This window comes from Onychostoma macrolepis, chromosome 09, assembly GCF_012432095.1.
Source record: "Onychostoma macrolepis isolate SWU-2019 chromosome 09, ASM1243209v1, whole genome shotgun sequence".
NCBI classification, from domain to species: Eukaryota; Metazoa; Chordata; class Actinopteri; order Cypriniformes; family Cyprinidae; genus Onychostoma; species Onychostoma macrolepis.
The window spans coordinates 33705486-33727017 of NC_081163.1; the positions used below are offsets into that span (position 1 = coordinate 33705486).

General features: G+C 35.9%; 3 protein-coding genes across 5 annotated transcripts in view; all 3 read right to left on the bottom strand.

Moving 5' to 3' along the window:
• si:ch211-67e16.4 (uncharacterized) overlaps positions 1-7068 on the bottom strand; it is a 12388-nt gene extending 5320 nt beyond the window's left edge. The window contains exons 1-5 of one of the 3 annotated variants that reach the window (XM_058786476.1): positions 6368-7068; positions 4635-5066; positions 801-848; positions 483-697; positions 223-382 (exon numbers count right to left, since the gene is read on the bottom strand). In XM_058786476.1, the coding sequence (XP_058642459.1) occupies positions 223-382; positions 483-697; positions 801-848; positions 4635-5066; positions 6368-6863 (1351 nt within the window). In that variant the 5' untranslated portion in view covers positions 6864-7068. Of the gene's footprint in view, positions 1-222; positions 383-482; positions 698-800; positions 849-1890; positions 3041-4634; positions 5067-6367 lie in introns of those variants that run through there. The other 2 variants (XM_058786477.1, XM_058786475.1) reach the window with 2 other exon arrangements.
• A 928-nt stretch (positions 7069-7996) lies between these two features.
• si:ch211-67e16.3 (uncharacterized) lies at positions 7997-12603 on the bottom strand. The gene is made up of 5 exons (XM_058787371.1): positions 12108-12603; positions 10100-10429; positions 9763-9947; positions 8580-8627; positions 7997-8469 (listed from the first exon to the last, which is right to left on the bottom strand). Exons 1-5 carry the CDS (start codon positions 12160-12162, stop codon positions 8353-8355), a joined length of 735 nt encoding a protein of 244 aa, XP_058643354.1. The 5' UTR covers positions 12163-12603; the 3' UTR covers positions 7997-8352.
• A 2303-nt stretch (positions 12604-14906) lies between these two features.
• LOC131547088 (cytotoxic T-lymphocyte protein 4-like) lies at positions 14907-17042 on the bottom strand. The gene is made up of 4 exons (XM_058787372.1): positions 16960-17042; positions 16068-16412; positions 15142-15290; positions 14907-14988 (listed from the first exon to the last, which is right to left on the bottom strand). Exons 1-4 carry the CDS (start codon positions 17006-17008, stop codon positions 14911-14913), a joined length of 621 nt encoding a protein of 206 aa, XP_058643355.1. The 5' UTR covers positions 17009-17042; the 3' UTR covers positions 14907-14910.
• Positions 17043-21532: the final 4490 nt, after the last annotated feature.

A 21532-nucleotide genomic window follows, 5' to 3' on the forward strand; every position in this document is an offset into this window, starting at 1 on the left:
AATTTATTACTGAACATAGCATTACTGAACTAGAACAGACTCTGCATGTGTGTGCAATTGTAACATTTGAGTGAGAATAAGTTGAGCAAATTCCTTGAATATTTTTAAATGAAAAAATATACACATGCGATTTGAGTGAGATATGTAATTATTACAACAAACAAAACATGTTTCACTATGATATCACTATACATAAAAGTATTTCATTACGTTTGGACATACCTATTATTAGTGCTCCGATATTTGTTTTTCTTATGCCGCGCTTGTCTCCCCGTCCACACCAGTTGAGCTGTTTGGCCACATTGGAAGCAAAAACTTTGGTGCAAATTCTCCATATGGTCTTTTTCATAGTTTGACCTCCACTAACAGACAATCTGTTCACCTAAAACAGAAATTAAATATAGATTATGAATAAAAGTTGTCCAAAAATGTTTCTGTCATTTTGGTCACTTCTTTAGTAGCATAATTACAACGAATCTTACAAATTTTTGCATTGTTCCTCTATCCAGAAGTCTTTGCTCCAAGCGGTCAAGATCCTCCATAGACAATAGAGGAAAGACACAATCCTCTTCCTCATCCTCCATCTGCAGTGGAGGCACGAAGTGCTTGTTCCCCACAAGACACTGAACCAGTGCAGTCAGGTGATTGATTTTCCAGTCCATTTCTCCCTGTGACTCAAGAATAGCCTTCTCTACAGCTGCAATACCACAGGTGATTTAGCTGGAAACTGCCACTTGTAAAATGGTAATCAATTAAACTCATACATTTTTAAATGTCTATGATAAATTTATTAAACTTACCTGTACATTGATTATTTTCAAAACTCCCTGGACTTGCATCTGACATAGCTGTGAAAACAAAATGTACAAACATTAAAACTTCAAGTTTTATATTTCAAAAATGCATGAAACAAACATAGAAATGTAGAAATATTACTGCCTGTTGTTAGATTTCTGGTAAAAAGCTATTTCCAATTTAAACCAAAAAAAAAAAAAAAAAAAAAAAAGAGAAAAGAAAAGAAATGGGTGCTTTTTTCTGTGCAAATAAGGACTTTAACAAAGAATACTTTCACTATGCATTAATAAAGACATTTTTTGTAAACAAAGAAAACTAGAACTTTTAATCTGTTCATTTCCCCCCAGCTTAGAAATTACACGTTAATTTTAAACAAATATAAATAAGTACAAGCTAGAAATATGCCCTTTTTCTTAATGTATTATTAGATTTAGGTTGAAGTTGTGTCCCCAGGTATTTCAACCCTGTTGCCATCATAACTCTCTTTATTTTATTTAAATGTGCTTAAGATCATAGAATTCTGTCTATATCGCAACATCACCTGTTCATGAAGTAAACTCTGCAAGGACGTGTCTTTCATATAAGTTAGGTTTCTCAGTAGGGACCAACTTTATTATTTCAACCCTGTTATCGTTTTGTACAGTAAACAACTGATGATTGAAAACTGTATTTGTACAATGTAACTCTCCACATTTAAGTGTCATGAACTTCACCTGTCTAACTCAACTGTGTAACTGTCAACCCTGTTACAGTCAACCCTGTTACCTTTACAACAATTTTCCCAAACCTATATCATTATACCTTGAAGCAGTATATTAATGTGAATTTAAAAACGCTGTTCTCTCTGAAAGAATGTTTAGAATGGAAATGAAACGATGCAAAGAAAGGAATTGTTTTAAAACCATGACTGTGAGAGCAGTGATAGGAAATCTTCATATGTCAGAGTGACCTTTAAAGTTTAAGTAAAGCAGCTAGACTCACCTGTTCATGTTGATGCATTTCTCTTGTGATCCCCATCATGGAATGGCTTGCGATGTGTAAAAATCATGAACAGCCATGTAGTAGGAAAAAATGTGTTGGTTTCTTCAAATACAATCATTATATTTAATTAACAAAATGTGTATTTTATGAAAATCAAACATGAACATTCATTAGAAAGGATCACAAATTTCACGGTGTTCATAAAGGTTTTCAGCCTGTGTTGTAAATAGTTTAAATTTAATGATGCAACTTTTATTTTTATGATTGTTTGAATGCTCATTATTTCATGAAAATGTTTTGCTGATCTAAGGAATATGTCCCCACCTCAGGCTAAAGTTACATTTAATGTTATTTATATTATTATTATTATGTTTTAAAAATGTTTCAGTTCAACTCGTGATTCAGTATCCTACAGAAATATTCAGTAAAGCCAGGCATAACATATCGTAATTTACTGATTACCTCAGATACAGTAAACTAAATACACAGAATATTACAAAAACACAGTGATGGAACAAAAGTAACAGGGTTGAATGCAATTCAACAGGGTTGAAAATGATAACAGGGTTGAAGTGGCTACCGTTGGTGAAATATACACTAATTGATTCAATCATTCATCCATTCATTTATCTAAATATTAACAATTCGTTTACATAGTAACTAATAGTATAATACAAAAAAAAAAAAAATACAGAGTAATATATTCATTAAGAATGGCCCACAAATTTTTGTGAATTGAAATCAATCTCAAGCCAGCCCTCTCTCTTTCAGTTACTACTGAAATATTGTTCAGCTCATTGACTTGGTCACAAGTCACCTGGTGGAGCCTCACTGTTGATGGACTCAAGTGCCTCTCGAGTGCTTTGTCGACCACTTCGCTTTTAAGGCTATTCTGGCCTCGATAAGGGCCCTGATGAGTTTCCATGTGCCTGGGACGTCCTGACCCTGACTTAACAGTCTGTCTGTCATCCTCTTCAGGGTTGCAGCAACACCATCAGACTGGGTTCGGAATTGTCTGGAGGGGTAGCAATAAATTTAAAAAACCTCCTCTTCTGTCGTTCTTTGGCATCTCTCCACTGCTTGCGCCTCCATCTCTGAGCCTTCTCACACAGGTCACCAATTTTCTTCTTTTTCCCTGTCTGAACATCTCTTCTCCACCTCTCTCGCTCACTCCTGAGGTACTTTTCCCTGCGTGCCGGATCAGCATCCCTTCTCGCCCTGTACTCTCTCTGTTTTTCAGCAGCTGTTTTTGCCATTACTGTGTCTGAAAAAAGGAATCCAATATGAAGACTTGCTCAGCCTCTCCATATTCCAAATGAACAGATGCTTTCAAAACTCAGCATCACTTGATCATATGTATGAATTCATCATTTCTTGGTGTCATTTAATATGACACTTTTGTGTATAGTACCGACAGTACTATTTTACAAAAATGTAGATATTATGACCTTTTCAACCCTGTAATGACGCATAATTCTGAATTACATTTCTAAATGTTTCAGGATCAAATGTTACAGGGTTGAAGTTCAGTGTAAAAATGACTTGCTACAGCATCAGCGTCAGCGTCACTGCAATACTTGAAATTATTCAGACCCTAAACTGAGCACTGAGCTTTGAAATGTTGATCCAAAAAAAAAATCATGAATTTCTCATTGATGCTTGTCTCTGTAGAAACTGCCTTCGGAAAGTGACTTGCACTCTTCACATCTCTTTTGTAACATATCCATGGCAAGCTTTGATAGTAAAACCAAGGTGACAAACCATGAGTACCAGTGAAGATAACCATGCTTTCCATTTCTTTCATTTAATTCGTGCCATCAGTTCTTTCTACAGTGGTAAACAGCTGCTGTTAGTGTTCACGGACCTCAGTTCAGTGTCGAATACTATGTGAAAAGAGGTCTGTGTCAAAACAGAAATCTGCCTCTAACCACACTTATCAGGTTACCTCTGGTTTACCTCCTGGTTAAACAGAAGTGGCAAACACATTTTTCTCAGAAAATATTGTTGAATAGATCTCTGATATTAATTGTGTGATATTTGTGTCACAAAGAAACATTCATACAGGTTTTCAACAACATTTTTTTTTTGTGAACTGCTTTTTAGAGAACGGTTAGTTAAAAACTTTAAAATCTTATTTTTGAAAACATTAATACAAACTGAATGAATTAGCACATTGTCTAACCCTTCCTTTTCTGAGGTGGAAATCTTTTGGTTTTTCATTACTGACGCAATTCCTGTAAGTGGGGCTTGCTTCATGTAAACAGACCCTTTGCGGTGTCCTAGTGTACATTTTGTTGTTTTGTACGTTTACACAAAATTTGTATACTTGCAAAATGTCATTTGTTAATTGCACAGTTACAATAGTTTTTACAAAAAAAGCTTTGTCTCGATTCCCTTTAAGTAAAGCATTCAATCATTTTTAGTCTTTTTTTTTTTTTTTGGTGCACGTCCACTCACTCATGTCCACTTTTCTTTTTTTTTTTTTTTTGAAAAATCAGATCAAACTTAGTTTCCTTTAATCAAAGGATTTTGAAAAGCAAGCTGTTTAACAAAGCAGCTGCTACAATTTAATCATCTTGCTTTAACACAAACCGGTTTGTTAAAATCAGTTTTATAAAAACTTCACACTGTTATTCTTATTCCCTTGTCCAAGTATTTAAAAATAAAAATACAGACTTATTCTTTTTGAAGTGTGAAGCTTTAATGCATTAAAAAAAAAAATTTACACACCATAGTTATGTTTTGGTGACATAATCGTAATATCAGGGATTTAACCGCCGGAGAAAAGGCATTACTATCTACACGTTCATAATATTTCCAAAATAAAGCAGTGCAGAAATGTTAAATTTTATACTTACAGGTAGATGGGTCCACACTGATGAATGCTGGGATTGCAAGGTCTGCTGAAGTGCTTGGACTCTGAAGAGCTTGAAATGATGAGGGTAGATCTAGTGAGACCCCGAGCTCTGGGTCTCCCGCTTGCTGGTGAAGTTCAGCGTTGGAATATTCAAATCTAGGTATGCTGCCAGCTTCTGCGGGTTCATCCTTCACACAGACTATTTCAACCTCCGCCTCCTCCTGTTTGATTTTAAGCGATGGTGCTCCAAAGGTCAATGTAGTTTGGGATGACACACTTTCATCTTCCATTATGGGTGCAGAGAGAATGCTGCTGTCCGGCATGTCCGTGTGTCCAGTCTCTGCAGAGGCGAGAGGGTTCTGACCCCAGATTGGATCACTGGTCTCAGACAGAAGCGCCTGACTGTCCACCAGATGAGAGCTTGAGTTCTCAACTACAGAAACAACAAAAGTCACTTTCTGTTGAGTTTAGGGAAAACATTGGGAAAGTGACATTATTTTTGGTGCAGTACAAAGTTTAATAAGTAGTAGCAGAAAATTGGGGTTACACTTTATTTTAAGCTGTCCTTGTTACAGTGTAATTATACATTTAAGTACTGAGTAATATTAATTATCTACATTTACTTACTATATGGTTAGTGTTAGGATTAGGGTTTGGCTTACAGTTAATTACATGCAATTATGCATAATTTATGCATTGTTGGAACAGGTTTTGTGGGAACAGTTTGTTTGTCTCCCTTTAAAACTATCTGCCGTCCTACTTGACAATTTTACAGAAATTGTCATGACACTTGAAAATAAGTGTTTATATAAATGTATAATGTTTAGAATGTTTAATCATTAGACCACTCTGCTTTAGATATTATATTGGCCTACCACTAGTTCTTAGTATATATGATCAGCAATTAAAATATATCCGTCTATTGCTGCAATTACTAATAATGGAATGTTTTTTGCGTGTTTTGAGCATCTGTAACTATTTATAATACAATTCAAAAGTGTAGTTTAGAAAAGGGTTTGCTTCATGTAAAGAGCTCTTTAGTCCTCATGTGGTTATTTGTGCGTATGTCCTTAACAGTGTCTGTAATATATGTCTTGTGGTTTTTACTTGTATCATTACTGACAATGGAATTGTTTGGTCATTCCTGTTATGCATCTCTTAAAAATTTGTATGCATGTTATACTTTAAGTAGGTATTACTACAAAAATTGAAGTGTGTAAAAGTGTAGTAAATATAATATGAGTATTTACACAACAGCAAGCACATTAACAGGATGGAAAAAAAGAGTTAAAGTTAGCCACTGCTCAGTGAAGCATTGACAGTTAGCTTACAAGACACTGTGCGTTTTCGTCTTTTTAAATTTTGACAATCACATCAACAACTTATGTAATTTATTTAAATATAATTCAATGTTTAAAGAGTGAGACAAACCAACAAATACAACAAAACATAACTAAAGACATCTAATCAGTTGTTTAGCTAGAGATGTTTGTATTGTTGTCTCTGCTGAATGATAACAGGATGGAAATGAAAATAGAGGAAACTGACTACTAAATAAAATGATATAAAGAAAGAGAAATCTGGAATCTTTCTTATTAAGTAATGACATTTTTTAAAAAGCCTTTTTTTGACTTGGTTGTGATACAGTGGCAAAAGAAAGCTACCTAATGTCATGTTTTAAGTCAGACATACATGATGGGAATACGGAAAAGTGCTAAATAACACGCATTATACCTTTATGAACGGATGATCCATGGGTCTCTTCAATATGGACCTCAGCAATGTGATTCTCACTTCTTAATGTTTCTTTGGACATGTGCATCTGCTGTCTCAGCCATGAGGGTCCAGCCACAGGGGCTGGCTCAGAGACCCGAAGTCTGGGACAGGGGTTTGGGGCATTGCTCGTCGGCCCTCTTCTGCAGTGCATCCCTGTGGATGTTGTTGCCATGTCTCCATCTCCATGATACAGTCTATGGTTGGGGTCTTTAGCAGACAGGACGCTGATGTACTTGCGCATAGTTTTCATCTGACAGCGCGACGTCTCCAACATCCTCCTGATGTTCTCATTCTCCTTCTCTTTAGCGGTCATCTCCCGTTTGATCTCCTCAAATTTGAGCCCGACCACTCGGATCATCTCTCCTAACACGGTCTCCACCGCGACGTTCACGGCTTTCTCAATAACAGCGCCCATCTGGCCCCGCATCAGAGAGATGGTCAAATTCACGTCCATGCTGATGGGCCAAAAACACACGTGCGATCTAAAAGCTTTAAATTACCTTTCGATATTCGAGTATATTTGTGCGAAACGTAAGTTACGTTTTTCAGACAGACGCTCAAGCACCGTCCGCCATTGGCCATGCAATGACAACAGTGAAACGGAGCAGGAATCACATCCGGTTCAGCGGGAGCGTTAACCCTCTGCAGGAATCACACTGGAGCCTATGCTGCTTGAATAAAAACATTACAGTGTGTTGTTGTTGTTGTTGTTTTTTAGGATGGCAAGTTTGTGTGCATGTAAATCTCCAGGGAAAGATCTGAACAATTGGATTCAGAAAAATTAGGAGACATAAACACAAAAGTTTTCAAAGTTGTCTTTTGTCAAAAAATTCATAATGCAACCCAAGTTCTCAAAAACAAATTAAAAGATCACTATCGGATGAAAAGTATGTTTACATGAACAGAGTGGATGTGGTTTGAGGTTGAATTATATTGTAAATATGTGACAACAAACCTGCTTGGTTGAATATGCCACATGCTTCTGCATAATGTGGAAATTATGCGCATGTGAGAGATGAGAGATGTGAGATGCGAAAGCGTAGGCCTATATGTTGTTGTCTTTGGGCTGAGTTTGTTCCACAGAGTGTGAAAAGTTTGCTGGTACCATCAAAATCATGTGTGACATCATCAAAAGATTCTTAATTTTGAATTACAGAAGTCTTTCTGGCTAAACTGGTATAAAAGACTGTTAGTTTGTAAATGTAATGTGATATTTGTTGACATTATAGCTACATTGAACTTATATATTTAGAGGGATGTTATCTCTCAATATCAATATCAATGGCTAGACATGCTCATATTGTGACCTTGCGTGCATTTGTGGGTAGTTCTGGAAGGAGATATTTCTGTATATCTCTTTCTATCCATGTTTGAAACAAACTGTAGGCAGCACAAATGATTTACAGTATGTTACAGTTTTTATGACACTGTTTTGATCACACTGGTGGTCGCTGGTTGTTAATAATTTCTTTCCTAAATTGATAATCTAGGTATACATACCACATTAATGAGATCTTATCTTACTGTGTTTTTCTTTATTTACTTCACCATATAATCAGCATATTTACATCCACATTCAATATAGTATCTGTTTTATATATTTATTGTTAGAAAAAAACTTTTTGGTTGTTAAAACCACTAAACAAAACTCATATTATCATTGATTATTGGTCCATGGGATCAAAATAATAATAAAAAAATGCCCAAACTAAATACATTTAGCTTGGCATAGCTACAATTCAGCATTAGGTTGTACAAGCCACCAGATTAAACCATCTGACACAGAGATTCACAGAGATACATCAAGACTGCGTAACGTGTGCGGTGCAGCTGCAATACGCAGATTCAAGCATTTGGGAAAATCTGTTTTGTTTGGTAGAAAGGCAATAGTTTTGTCCAAGTGCAGTTAAAGCATGAGCTCACTGATGCCATTACAAATGGGCTCAGGCAATAATAAGATGAGAGTTGTGGTTCATATCTCTGTGGGATCTTCCCCTTTTCTGCACTTCACGCATGTCCACATATTCGGTGTTGTCTTGATCACGCCGGTTTACATTCCTCTGAAACAGTAAAATCATTTGTATTTGAAGTACTGGTGTACCAGACAGCCACAGACATATTGCATTACTGGCACAAATACGGTGTTGGCACAATAGAGGAAAGAACTTACCTGCATTGGGACATAGGTCAGTGTATCAGAAGACTCAGTATTTGTGACCTGGAGAGAAAAAAAAAAAAAAAAGGCACAATATATAAATGCATATCAGCTCAACTGCAGGATACCAATGCAATTGTCTTAGACTTAGAATAATCAAACATATTTGATGCCTGTATTACACTGTGATTCCATTCAGCTTTATCTAAAAAAAAAAAAAGTTCACCCTCAGGCCAGCCAAGTTGTAGATGAGTTTGTTTTTTCATCAGAACAGATTTGGAGAAATTTAGCATTACATCGTTTGTTTGCCAATGGATCCTCTGCAGTGAATGGGTGCCGTCAGAATGAGTGTCCAAACAGCTGTTAGAAACCTACAAGTAATCCACACAACTCCAGTCCATGAAATAATGTTTTATGAAGCTGTGTGTTCGTAAGAAACAAATCCATCATTGAGGTGTTGCTTGATCTGTGCATATTTCTCTCCTGATTGAGAGAACTAGGGCAAGCAATATTATGAATACAGGACTACTTTAGCCGAAAGCAACTGTTTGAAGTTAAAAATGATGGATTTGGTTTTTTTTTTTTTTCAAACACACAGCGTCTCACTTCACAAGACATTAGCTGATGGACTGGAGTCATGTTGATTACATTTTTGTTTTGTTTTTATCAGCTGTATGGACTTTCATTGTGATGGTACCCATTCACCACAGAGGATCCATTGGTGAACGTGATATAATGCTAAATTTCTCCAAATCTGTTCTGATGAAGAAACAAACTCATCTACATCTTGAGTGGCCTGAGGGTGAAAATTGTCATTTTTGGGTTAACTATTACTTAGATACTAAAGCTGAAAATTTAATTAAACCCCAATAAACAGCAGATGCTAATGCTGAGAAGCAGTGCTTGCACTTAAAATACAGCGCAAAACAGCATTAAGTTATTATTTATTAAGTGGTGATTGTTTTATAAAAGCAGTAAGGCCCTTGAGGCAGTGCTGTAGTGTGAATATAGTCAGTCTGTTGTGCATAATAACAGCACTGTGACTGCATTATACTCACAATATAGCACAGCCTCTCCGTTTTGATTAAATAAACGAATGCAACAAGATATGTATACAGATAAGATACAAGATATTCAGTGGTAAAGACAGTATGAAACAACACAAACATAAAATAAAAAGTTAGTAAATAAGTTTTACCCTCAATCTGATGTAGACTACAGTAAGAATAATGCTGTAGAGAGACAGCATTGCCACCACTATTATCAGACCACAGATTAACAGGGCATACATTTCTGCAGGTGTTTGACTTCTGTTGTCCGTGTTATTTGTTTGGTTAGTGGATGGACAATTGTTCTTCAGTGGAGCCAAAGACTTATTGCAACCTTTAAAAAAAAAAAAAAATTGTATAAAGGTTATTGATTTATTTATTTTTTTAAATGCAAGATTCAAACTAAATCTGAAATATTCCACATTCCTTGCATGCATTTATATAAAACTGTTGTTGCACTGTGTTGTTTACACTGGGTGAACTTACCTCGGAAAAGCTTAATTTTCGGTCCTTCTTGAGTTTTGACTGGAAATGGTTTAATTTTGGACATCTCACAGGAAAATGCATTTTTGTGTAAGCCCTCAGGTTTCATTAAGGTGAACGTGAATTTGCTGTCCTTGAGCTGCCATGTACAGTCATGTTTATTCACGACATGTTCTTGGCTTTTGTTATAAACCTCACAAACATATTTATCATTCATTTTCAACTTAGCGTCCAATTCAAACTTTTCTTCTCCCTTAAACATGCATGTGACACTGACAGAGTCGTCGTCATTGAACGTGTGGTTGAGAGGTTCACTCACGCTCCAACTACAAACTGAGGCGACAAAGAAGAAAATCAGTTTAGTTCATTTATAGATCAAATGTTTTATATTTCAGTTTTACAGTTTGACGTTAACCATGTTTATATGCACACAATTATTTAAGTCTTTAATTTTGAAAATACCATTTACATGTTCCACAGTTATATGAACCTTCCTGAATATATATACATATTCCTGAAATGTATAAACAGCTTAATCTAAATAAACACAAGACATGCACATTCTGTTCTTTCTTGCTATTTATTATGATGCAGTTAGTACTTTTGAACAGTTATTTAATCAGCTTATTCTCATTCACTTCATCAACATTGGACACAACAATGTATATAAATGAATATTCAGTTATATTCATGATACTTTACAGGACTCAAAATGAATATAGGCATATGACAACTGTCTCCGGAAACCAGATTATTTGTTTAATCTGTTTTTAGCAACCAGGACATTTGTACACTCTAAAAAACGCTGGGTTGAGATCGCTGGGTTGTTTTAACCCAACTTGGTTAACCCAGCTGTGCTGGGTTGGGAACGCGGACGTGAAAGAGAGCACGCACGTCACGTTAACATCGGACGTTTTTCTCTTTTTAGGTCAAAGAGGAGAATGACCTTCATCCAAGACAGATGGTTTTAAAGAAGGACGCTTCCCGATAATGAAAATGTCACATGCCTTTGCTGTGCTGATGGGGCTTCTTCATGACTACATCAATTATGCTAAAGAGATCATGCAAATTAGCAGTGATGCATGATCTGTATTCATGGACTATGAAACAAACTGTAAGTGTATAATTTGTAAAAACGATGTTAAATGCTTGTTCTGTGTTGTTTAGTAGAATTGGAGTTCACACTCTGTCATTCATACACACGCTCACATTCTTTCACACACATATGCTTCTGTTAAATGTTATAATATCAGTGTTAATGTTGTGGTTTATTTGTGTACTGTCATGCCAGAATAAACAATAAAATCTTCCAAAAAAAGTCAAATTTGATCTTAAAAGTTATATTCAACAAATGTTCCCAATGCTTCATTTATAAACTCTGTAGCTGTCAATGCCATATTTTTCTGCATTTCTTCTTACATGCATGTTACTTTTTGACTGTTTTCTCTTGTTGTTTTTAATAAATATTTACCTTTTGATAGTCATTCTGTGTGTGTCAAAGTGATTTTAAAATGAACAAGATTTGTAGATTTAATACCTAGCTTCATTTGGGTTCATTTTAGCCAATGTAGTAATTTTAAACCATAAAAAAGCAACCCAGCATGCTGTGTTAAACATAATAACCCAACTTGTTGGGTTAAAATAACCCAGCGCTGGCTTGCCAAAATAACCCAAATTGGTGTATAATTCTGATTAATGCAGTGTTTTATTTTAATTCACTGATTTTTACTGCTGACTTAAACATGTCAAGCTAAATTTACCATAAAAATGACCAGTTAAAACCAACTTATTGCTGGTGTCACTTATATTCTGTCTCGTTTCATGCTGGTTTTAGAGATCAAATTTAAGCAGTTAAACTAGACTGTGCCAGTACAAATAAGAAACCATTATTGCCGATCTAAAACTAGATTTAGCTGGTCTAAATTAGTGTCATCTGTTTTAATCAGCATGTTTGGTGTGAATGTACACAGACCAGTAACTGACAACAGCATTAAAAAGGTTAGCCTCTTACCATTGTGAAGTATGAAACAAAAGCTGAACGTGAGCAGAGTGAACCTGTCAGGCATCTTAACGTATCCTTGTCAGTTTGACAGAGTGATGCTGGCCGAAGCGCTTCGGTTTGTTTTTGCTGGAGAGAAAAAACACAGGAAGTATGTGGGTTGGATGAATAATATCACCCACATGCATTATATTTGTTGCTCAGTATGATGTGAGAAATTGATTGAGTGATTAGAGAAGATAGCAACATTTAACACACTTGTTAAACAATGCAGGATTGTGAAGTGAATCATAATGTGTGAAACAATCTGAGTTTTAACCTCTTTTCTTAAGGTGTCCCAACTGAGACATGCGTCTGACAGTGAGAAAGTGAGTGGGCAGCTTTCTTGTAATATGAAGTTGTTGAAAGGAAAATGTTTGATGTACAGCCATGTTAGGAAAACCCCATATCCTACTAAATGAGCAATAAAGTTATTCTGATCCACTTACTTTCATATGCACTTTAGTTTCATAAGAATGATAATAATAAAAAAAAAAGTAATGTATTCTCATTTTTTTCACAATGGTTATGATCAAATGTTCAGCTATGTAAAATTGTGGGTTTTACATTAGCCAGCATATAGACACATGATTTACATATACGTTTTTATTTTCTTCACTACCAATTAGGCAAATAAATGAAGGAATGCTGATTAAAGTTTAACTTGTCCTAGTTGTGGCAACAGTTGTTTGTGATTCAGACGTATACATTGTAAACCAGGCTCTTTTTCGGTTCCACATCCTGTTGAAGCATCACAAAGATGAAAGCAAAGCAAGTTATCAGGCAGTATCATGTCCTGTTTTTGTGATGGATAGCTGAGGTTCACAAAACAAAAAATACTTGTGATGACTTTGTGACTTTTCTTCTTCTTGTCTGGGTGATAGGAAAGATTGATACTGATGGATGACAAAAGTTTGAAGTCATTACGATCTGTTGCGTTAATCGACTCTATCATATGAGGAGGGTCATTGCAGGTTTTTGTGATGTAAAACATTAATCCAATATAAATCATCTCAGATCTTTTTTCCAATACAATTAACAAACAAATAGAAAAGGTGGGAGGAAAGACTTACAAGTCTAACCTAGTTGCATGTTCATACCTGTTAACTAACATTTGGTCGAAGCATCTTTTGCTTTTAATACAGTCATTTTCTATAAGGGTCATATCATGTCATAAAGTGAAAATATGGTAGTGGAAAATATGGTAACACTTTAGAATAGGGAACACTTATTCACTATTAACTACGACTTTTCCCTCAATAAATTCCTAATTTGCTGTTTATTAATAGTTAGTAAGGTAGTTGTTAAGTTTAGGTATTGGGTAGGATTAGGGATGTAGAGTAAGGTCATCTAGAATAAGGCCTTAATATGTGCTTAATTAGTACTAATAAATGGCTAATATTCTAGTAATATGCATGCTAATTAGCAACTAGTTAAGAGACCCTAAAATAAAGTGTTACCGAAAATATCAATTAAAACATCAGAGGTGTGTGAACTTTTTATAGTCGCTGTATAGAATGAGGTGTACAGTGTCATATCCTCAAGACATTCAAATTGTAATTTTTTGACAATTTTTTCCTACCTTGTTACACATGTGGTGTTCTCAGTCAAAAAATTGCTTATAGATTTCTCATCATGATTTATAATTACCAAACACTGGATTTAGTCTATTAGACCTCATTGATCTGATCTTATGCACCTCCATTTTTTGACTGAAAAAAAAAAGCATTACTGTAGATAATTATTCAGCATCGCATTAGTTCAGGCAGGCATTGCATCAGCCGACAGTCAGCTGTTCCTGACGTGTACCAATCCAGTCTTGACACCCATCACAAACAGTCTTTTTAAATTCCCATTCTTCAGCGTCTCTTCCATCGCATCGCTGCTCGCAATTAACTCCCTCCTCCAACCCCAACTCCACCTAGTCTGGGGATGGAGTGTTGCCCAGAACAGATTTGATTGCTTCTAATGTCCTCATTTGTTTAAGTCGCTTTGGATAAAAGCGTCTGCTAAATGACTAAATGTAAATGTAAACAGAACCATACCACCAACACTAACTGTATGTAATATAATTGTTATAAATATACTTGATAAAGTGGTCCTGATTGAACTGGCAATGTTCACTCAAAAACTGAGGTGCATTAGCTTAGATCAAGCCTACGATCATTCAATTCCAAAAAGAAAACCTTCAATCCGTGCTAATTGAATGAAAACAAGTTAAAAAAAAAGATTGCATCCAATATTTGGTGATAATAAAGCATAATGGGAAATTTACAAGCAATTTTTAAAAAAGTTCCAAACGTATGTTTGGGAGGAGCCTAATCATTCAGTCCTGTCAATCATCCTTACGAGCCCATATAAGCAGAAGTTTTTGCGTTTCTCCCTCTATGTAGTACAGCAATGGAGGGTTGAACTCTGAGCTCAACCCGAGCCTCGGGTTCGAGTTTCCGTCAAGGACTGCAGGCCAAATTTGTTTACGATTAACCATCAGGACTGGATGGACAGGCAAACTCGTGAAAGGTTTTTCAGCACAGCACAAGGGTTAAATGTAAATATGTTTATTTCATTGTAATAAAATGTAAAGAAAACAAAATAACAAAGACAGTGGTCAAATGTTGTGTAAATACATGTGAATACATGCAAGTGAGAATTCATGTGAGTACATGTAATTGAAAAATACAGTGAGTACATGCCAATACATGCAGGTTAAAATTACATGAAAATACATGCAGGAGAAAATGACATGTGAGTACATGCAAACGGAGATATTACCCCCTTAAAATTTCATATAGCTCTCTTTTTGTGAAAGCATAGGTGCCGTGGCTGCAGAGGCCCTCCATTTGCAGGCGATCATCTGTGTAATAGAGTGACATCTGAGTGACATTTGTTCACATTATCGTCAAAGTCTTGAGTAAATCTGTTCAGAAATTCGACATGACCTGCCATCCTAATCTTTTCAGCAGGGCAGTCTGTTCAGGAAAATCATTAGAATAGACATGTTTCTCACCTGTAGAATTAAACTGCAGGAAGTGATGATTAGGATGGCATACAGCAGAGGAAGTGGGCCTACATCATTTCTGACAGCTTCCCGCTCTGAAGTCTGGCTCTGGCTCTGAACTTGGCTCTGGGTGGATGCAGTGGGGCAGTTTGGAGTTTCTATAAAAGAACATAGAAGATTTAGTTAGTACTAAAGTTACCCTCTGGATGGCACCCTACTACGCCCAGTCGCCCACCCAGAAAACTTGGCCTACGTAGGCCTATGTGAATCATTTTGTGATTTTAATTTTTAACAGTGATCAAAATTTTGTGAATGAGGCATCCACCTTTTTGACAACAGGATGCTGGCGGTCTTTAACGGCTAACCTTCTCATCTTTGATGATTGTTTTTTCAGTTCTTTTCTTGTCTTTTAAAGCTCTTATGTTAGCACACTTGCGTCATAAAGCAATCTACATTTTCAAAGAAAAACATCATTCTCGTGTAAAGTCAAAGTTTCCACTGGTAATATCAAAATGTAGAGCAGTAAGTGCTGTAACGCTGCAGATCCCGGGGAGGCCCCATTTCCACCCACTCACTCCCTCTCAGGTGACAACAACATTTCCTTGCTCACTGGTTTATAATCTGGCTCCCTCTGGCGCTTTAACAATGAACTACGGCTAAGTGTCGTGAACGCAATATTCAAATTTGATAAGAATGGGATTACAAAAAAAAGATGCATGACAACATATAGTATTTCATTTAAGTGATTACATTATGGCTGTCTTCTAAAATGCATTGCTTGTTTGTTATTTCAATGATTGTTATTAGTAATAGCTGTTAATACAAAAACACAATATTGTTACAGATCGTACATTAACAACTGTGTACAAAAAAAGGGTGAAACTTTGGGGAAACCACATGCAAGAGACTGAAAACAAGAATAGGCTATCGCTTACCTTGTATGTAAACAACAGTGCCGTTGCCAATCGCTCTGAGATACGGAGGTGGGAAGAAAATCTCGATATCACAGCGATAGAGGTCTGTGTCGTTCCCTCGCAGTCCAGCGATGATCATGTCCACTCTTCCAGAGCTAATATTCCCTCTGCAATTAACTGTGCCATCTGTTGTGAAGTAGGGCTCAGAGAGGTTGACATACGCGCTGCAGATCCTCTCACGGCCATGCAAACCTTTGAACAGAGATACCTGCATCTCCTCAGGCTTTAACTTTGAACTGAAGGAGCAGCGGAGAGGGACTTCTCCCTCTTTCCCAACCACACGATAAGGCTGAGACACATGCAGAGCTGGAAACAAAACAAAAGATCATCAGATGGAACCCAGATAGGCTACCTTCTAGCTTTTCGTTCTGTTTGGGTGATTGTTTAACTGCATCACAAATGTTAAGTACAGAAGAGTTGAAAGTTTTAATCTGAGTGAACAGTTGTGACAAAAGCAGCCTACTTCAAGGTTCACATTAAACTAATATGAGATGCACATCATATTCTGAGAATTCTGTCTGAAAATGAGGATCCGGATCATGTTGGAAGTTGTACATTTAGGTCAAAGTTTGACCCACTTCAGTTTTGCTTAACTGTCTTAACTGTCATTGAACAAGAGATAATAGATAAATTCTTCTTGTAAAAAAAAAAAAAAAATATATATATATATATATATATATATATATATATAGTAATTGTAATAGTATAGTAATTTAAAATGACTATAAAGTAATTATTAATAAAATACACTTTAGTATTTAAGCAGTCTTTGCCACACAGGGGTAAAGCTGTTACCATCTAGACTATCTGTGCCTGACAAGCAACAAACATCAGAAGCTCAGCTGGTACTTACCCAATCCTAGCGGGATATATATAAAGATTCTAATAAGTGTGATAATCATTGTGTCATGTAATAACTGTGGAGGTATCCCACCCTGTCTCTTTATACTTGAGTGAGTTCTGGAAACATCTTTGTGACATCAGTAACGTAGCAGGAAACCTCAAGCTGACTGCAAATGCCCGTAAAGTGCTCAAAATTTTGCAAGTAATGAAGACAATTTGCACAATATGTGTAATCAAGGGGAAAAAATCGAATGAGCAGAATGAGACTCGAGCAAAAACAGTACAATAGCAGTGGAACCGGAAAATTTGGTTAAAGGTGTGGTTTGACTCTCAGCCTATCATAAAGCCCAGTGGTCAAGAGATTATTTGACTCTGAATTTGGGGAAAATATTAAGATCAGATACATTTGAATTCAGATTCAGCACTTTCGGAATTAGTTCAATAAATTCTTTTTTTCAATTGGTCAACATGATCACTTGTTCATTATTGCATCATATATCAGATCATATTGGAAACTGAGAATGTCTCTTGGGAGCAATTTTCATTAAAGACATAAAATTAAAGTTTAATCTGAATTGTATTAATTGTGTGAAAATTATATTAGGTGCTTTTTCCTACTATTTACTTATATTACAATTAAAGCTTATGATATAATGCATTTATTGTGTACACACTGTATCTGTTTTTGTGTGAAACTAAAATTTGCATTCCTGCATGACATTTTGGAGAACAGAGGTTACCGTCTTGCCACCCACCACCCTCCTCTTTTTTCCTGTAATTTCCTGTCTCGCTGTTGCTAACGAATTATACTGCTATAATAGTATATTTTACAGTTTACAGTGGGGTTCATATTTGCATTTTATTGCATAATAAGGGCAGTACTGTAATTACAGATGCAGTAGTTACAGATGCTAAAACTGAGAGAGCTGTAATGTTGTCGTGGCCTACAACAGATCATGCATTCAACAAAAGAACTTGATTAGTTTGACTTTTTTTTATTAAATAAATTGTATTTTTCTCTTAATCATGATTTCAAATCTTATACAAGTCACACTAAAGCAATGCAAGTTTGCAACAAATGAAACAAAGCAGGTTTTCTTTAAAGTCAGAGCGTCATAGTGTTGCAATGAAAATACACACCCACTGGAGGTCAAAATCATTCTAACATGGCATTGTGCTGCTCAAGAAACATTTCTTATTGTTATCAATGTTGAAAAAGAGTTGAAGTATCCAGCAGTTAAAACTCCCTGCTAAAGAACAGCATTCATTTGAAATAAAAATATTTTTATTAAATAAACATCTAACATTACATTTTTTTACCGTTACTTTTGAGCAATTTAATGCATCCTTGCTTTATTATGAATTTCCTAGTAAAAACATACTAATAAGAAATGTTTCATCCGCACCAAATTAGCACATTTTGGATGATTTCTGAAGGATAAAGTGACACTGGAGTAATGGCTGCTGAAATTCAGCTTTGTCGTCACAGGAATAATTTACATTTTAAAATATGTCACAATATTACTGTTTCGCTTTATTTTTGATCAAATAAATGCAGACTTGTTGAGCATAAGAGACTTCTTACAAAAACAAAAAAAAAAGCTTTGACCCCCAGTGTACATATACTATACAATATCTATCATATATACCGAACAGCAATAGATACAAGAACAATTAGTAGATCTGTTTAATACACTCTCAGCTGATAGGAGGTACAAATGTTGCTACGCTGCTGATATTTGCTGGATGCTGAGCCCATCAGCGTCGCTGGAATCCTCTTGGTCTTGTGTTTATGTAGGGATTCTCAGGTGGCTCTTTGTTCTTGAGTTTATACTGAAATAAAAACACCATATCAGCATTTTAGCACATGAAACAACATATAAACCTTGATTTAGTGTGATTCTGAACACTTTGAATTGGATATGAATTTATGTAGGACGTTGTGTCCCTGCAAAGACCTGCATGTGTGAGTAAACATGTGGTTGCTGATGTGGATACTCACTCTGAGGTAACAGACGAAGGCAGTGATGGCTATATCATAGATAGTGATGGCCCCTATGCCAACAGCTAGTCCCAGTGTCTGATCATCAGTACAAGTGACAGTTGATTCTATGGGCTGCAGAGCACCTGCAATAATGCAAACAATACTAAATAAAGTGCTGTTTTAATATAATATTTTATTGTATCTTTTATTCTGTATTGGTTTAACTCATCAAGTGAAAAGGTTGCAAGGGTATAATGACCCTGTTGGTCTTTAAAGAAGGTCCAGCTGGTCTGCAGTTTGGCAGCAGACTATCATAGGTTGGTTTACACTATTTAAGCAGGGGATTAGACCAATGCACATTCACTAATCAAATCATAATCTGGAATTAAACACATTCAAATGTGAATTAAAATGAATCGCTTCTTGTTTTACCTTTAATGAGCAATATAGTCTGGGATGCAGCTGTCCTGATTTGTGTGTTGATTTTGCAAAGGTAGAGTCCTGTGTCACTGGCTTTAGCGCTTAGAATCTTATATGAGACGGAGGAGTTTTGTATGTACGCCTGAAACTCCTGCTGTGACTGATTGCTGTACACATCACTCAGGTTTGTTGAGTGCAGTTTTGTTTCTCCCTTGTATAGAGAGATAGATGGGTTTTCATGCTCTGCAAGTGCTGGACAGGACACAAATGCTGTTGCATTCTCGTCCACTCTTTTTATTTCGGCTGAAAGATAAAAGCATATGTGCATATAAGCATAAGCATATATTTTGTTTTTGAAAGAGAAAGTTAGAGATTGAGGATGTGGTGCACTGCACATGGAGTTGGCTGTTTCCTCCGCTGCTTTTTGTAATATTTATTATTATAATTTTGTAATATTAATTTCAAGTATACAGCATCTCTCGTTGATAAATATTCTGGAGACACTCGGTTATAAATATCCACAAGGATTCACATGCTGCACACCACATAAATCAACTGCACAACTGAATTAAGAAGCAACAGAAAATCTCAAACCTTTGCAGAGACAGCAGCTTGAGGAGGATTCAGTAAGTTCAGCACAGAAGAGGGTGAGGAGAACAGCCATTGCTATGATCATCTGCTCAAGCATTTCTGCACTGCTGCTCCGAGCACGTGAAAAAAGGGGAATATGACTTCAGAGCTTTTACAGACAGATGCACGGGTCACACGGGGTGAGGGGGTGGGGGCTGTTTCCTACCTGCGTCATAGTTTAACACTATGGAGGACTGAGGAAAGCAGCCAAACATTTGACAGGGGATTGCATTTTTCTCTGGAGAAAAATAAAGTGTTCCCTTTTTTGTACTTTACTTAATAACAAGTAACAATGAGTAAAAGAAGAAAACTGGTAAAACTATAACTGAAATGAACATTGTTCCAACACAATCAAACTTTAAGAAACAAAGAAAATAAACACAGACCAGATATTTTCCGATTTTCATGTGTAGGGTTTTTAAAAGCTGAAAAGGTTATTTGGGACATGAGTAATTTTCCCTGTTGCGGCGTTTTACATAATGAGATCACATTTATTCATTTTTTTTCTTCACTTTGTGCATTGAAACTTCTCAGCACTGGCACGCACAAATACACTGCCTTGCAGTGCAGCAGTGCAGTGATAAGAGGAAATGAACGATAACAAAAGGAAAGAAGAGGTGTTGTCGGCAGTGTTGTGGTTACATTTTACATTCAGAGTAACAAGTACATTTTACCATCAGCATTCTGTAATGTTCTGCAACTGCTGACTGTTTTTACGAGCAAGCAAAGGCTTCTCTACCTCTAAATACAGTCTTGCATTCTCTGTGTCATTAATAAATAATGTACATCCTGTTCTAAAAAAAAAAAAAAAATAGAAAATGATGTCCAAGTAGGAAATTACTATTTACTACTTCTTACAAATTCTTCTTTTAAATATTGCTTTGATTATGCTAAGAATGCTAATTTTAGTGTGTAGTATTTTATATATACCATCTTCATATGCACTGGTGCTTTAATTGCTTAATACATTCATTATGTATTTATATTGGCAGCACTTAAAATTGCATTAAACTATAGTTTTGAAAATCACATGCAGTAACAGATATAACCACTGAATGGCAGAACAGACACGGAATCTCTAGCACCTGTTGCTTGGTTTAATGCTATAACACTATTCTATGGCATGTTTTTTAATTTTTTTTTATAAATATCTAGTTTTAGTTAGTTTACATCTGCTATGTTCTTGTGTGATTTCAATTTTATTACATTTTCAGCTTTTGAATTCATTTCTAATATTTGGTCTGTTTTTTATACTGAATGCAGAGCATTTTTAATACAGTGTGCATACTATATGGTCTGCTCACTAAGAATAGAGACAGTGATGTAGACCACAGAAATATGGTCATGATGAGATTGCAGTGGTCTCAGTTTCACGTTGTGTTGATGAGTCACACTTGTTTGATGTGGTTAGGCTTCAGCCCTTCATCTACTCTCATTTCATAACTTTTGAACCCCTAAACATTATCTGTACGTCCACCTGTGGTATCACATAGAAATTTGTGTGTAGAAGCATTAAGTTAATTAAATTGATAAGGTGCTCCATAAATGA

Bases quoted from the DNA above. Each gene is read 5' to 3' on its own strand.
- si:ch211-67e16.3 (XM_058787371.1), bottom strand. From the start codon at position 12,162: ATGCCTGACAGGTTCACTCTGCTCACGTTCAGCTTTTGTTTCATACTT. The intron at 9,948-10,099 runs GTAAGTTCACCC...TTTTTTTTAAAG, and splicing joins GAAAATTAAGCTTTTCCGAG to GTTGCAATAAGTCTTTGGCT. The intron at 8,628-9,762 runs GTAAAACTTATT...TTTTCTCTCCAG, and splicing joins TAGTCTACATCAGATTGAGG to GTCACAAATACTGAGTCTTC.
- LOC131547088 (XM_058787372.1), bottom strand. From the start codon at position 17,008: ATGATTATCACACTTATTAGAATCTTTATATATATCCCGCTAGGATTG. The intron at 16,413-16,959 runs GTAAGTACCAGC...TTTTGTTTCCAG, and splicing joins ATATATCCCGCTAGGATTGG to CTCTGCATGTGTCTCAGCCT. The intron at 14,989-15,141 runs GTGAGAAACATG...TCTATTACACAG, and splicing joins CCTGCAGTTTAATTCTACAG to ATGATCGCCTGCAAATGGAG.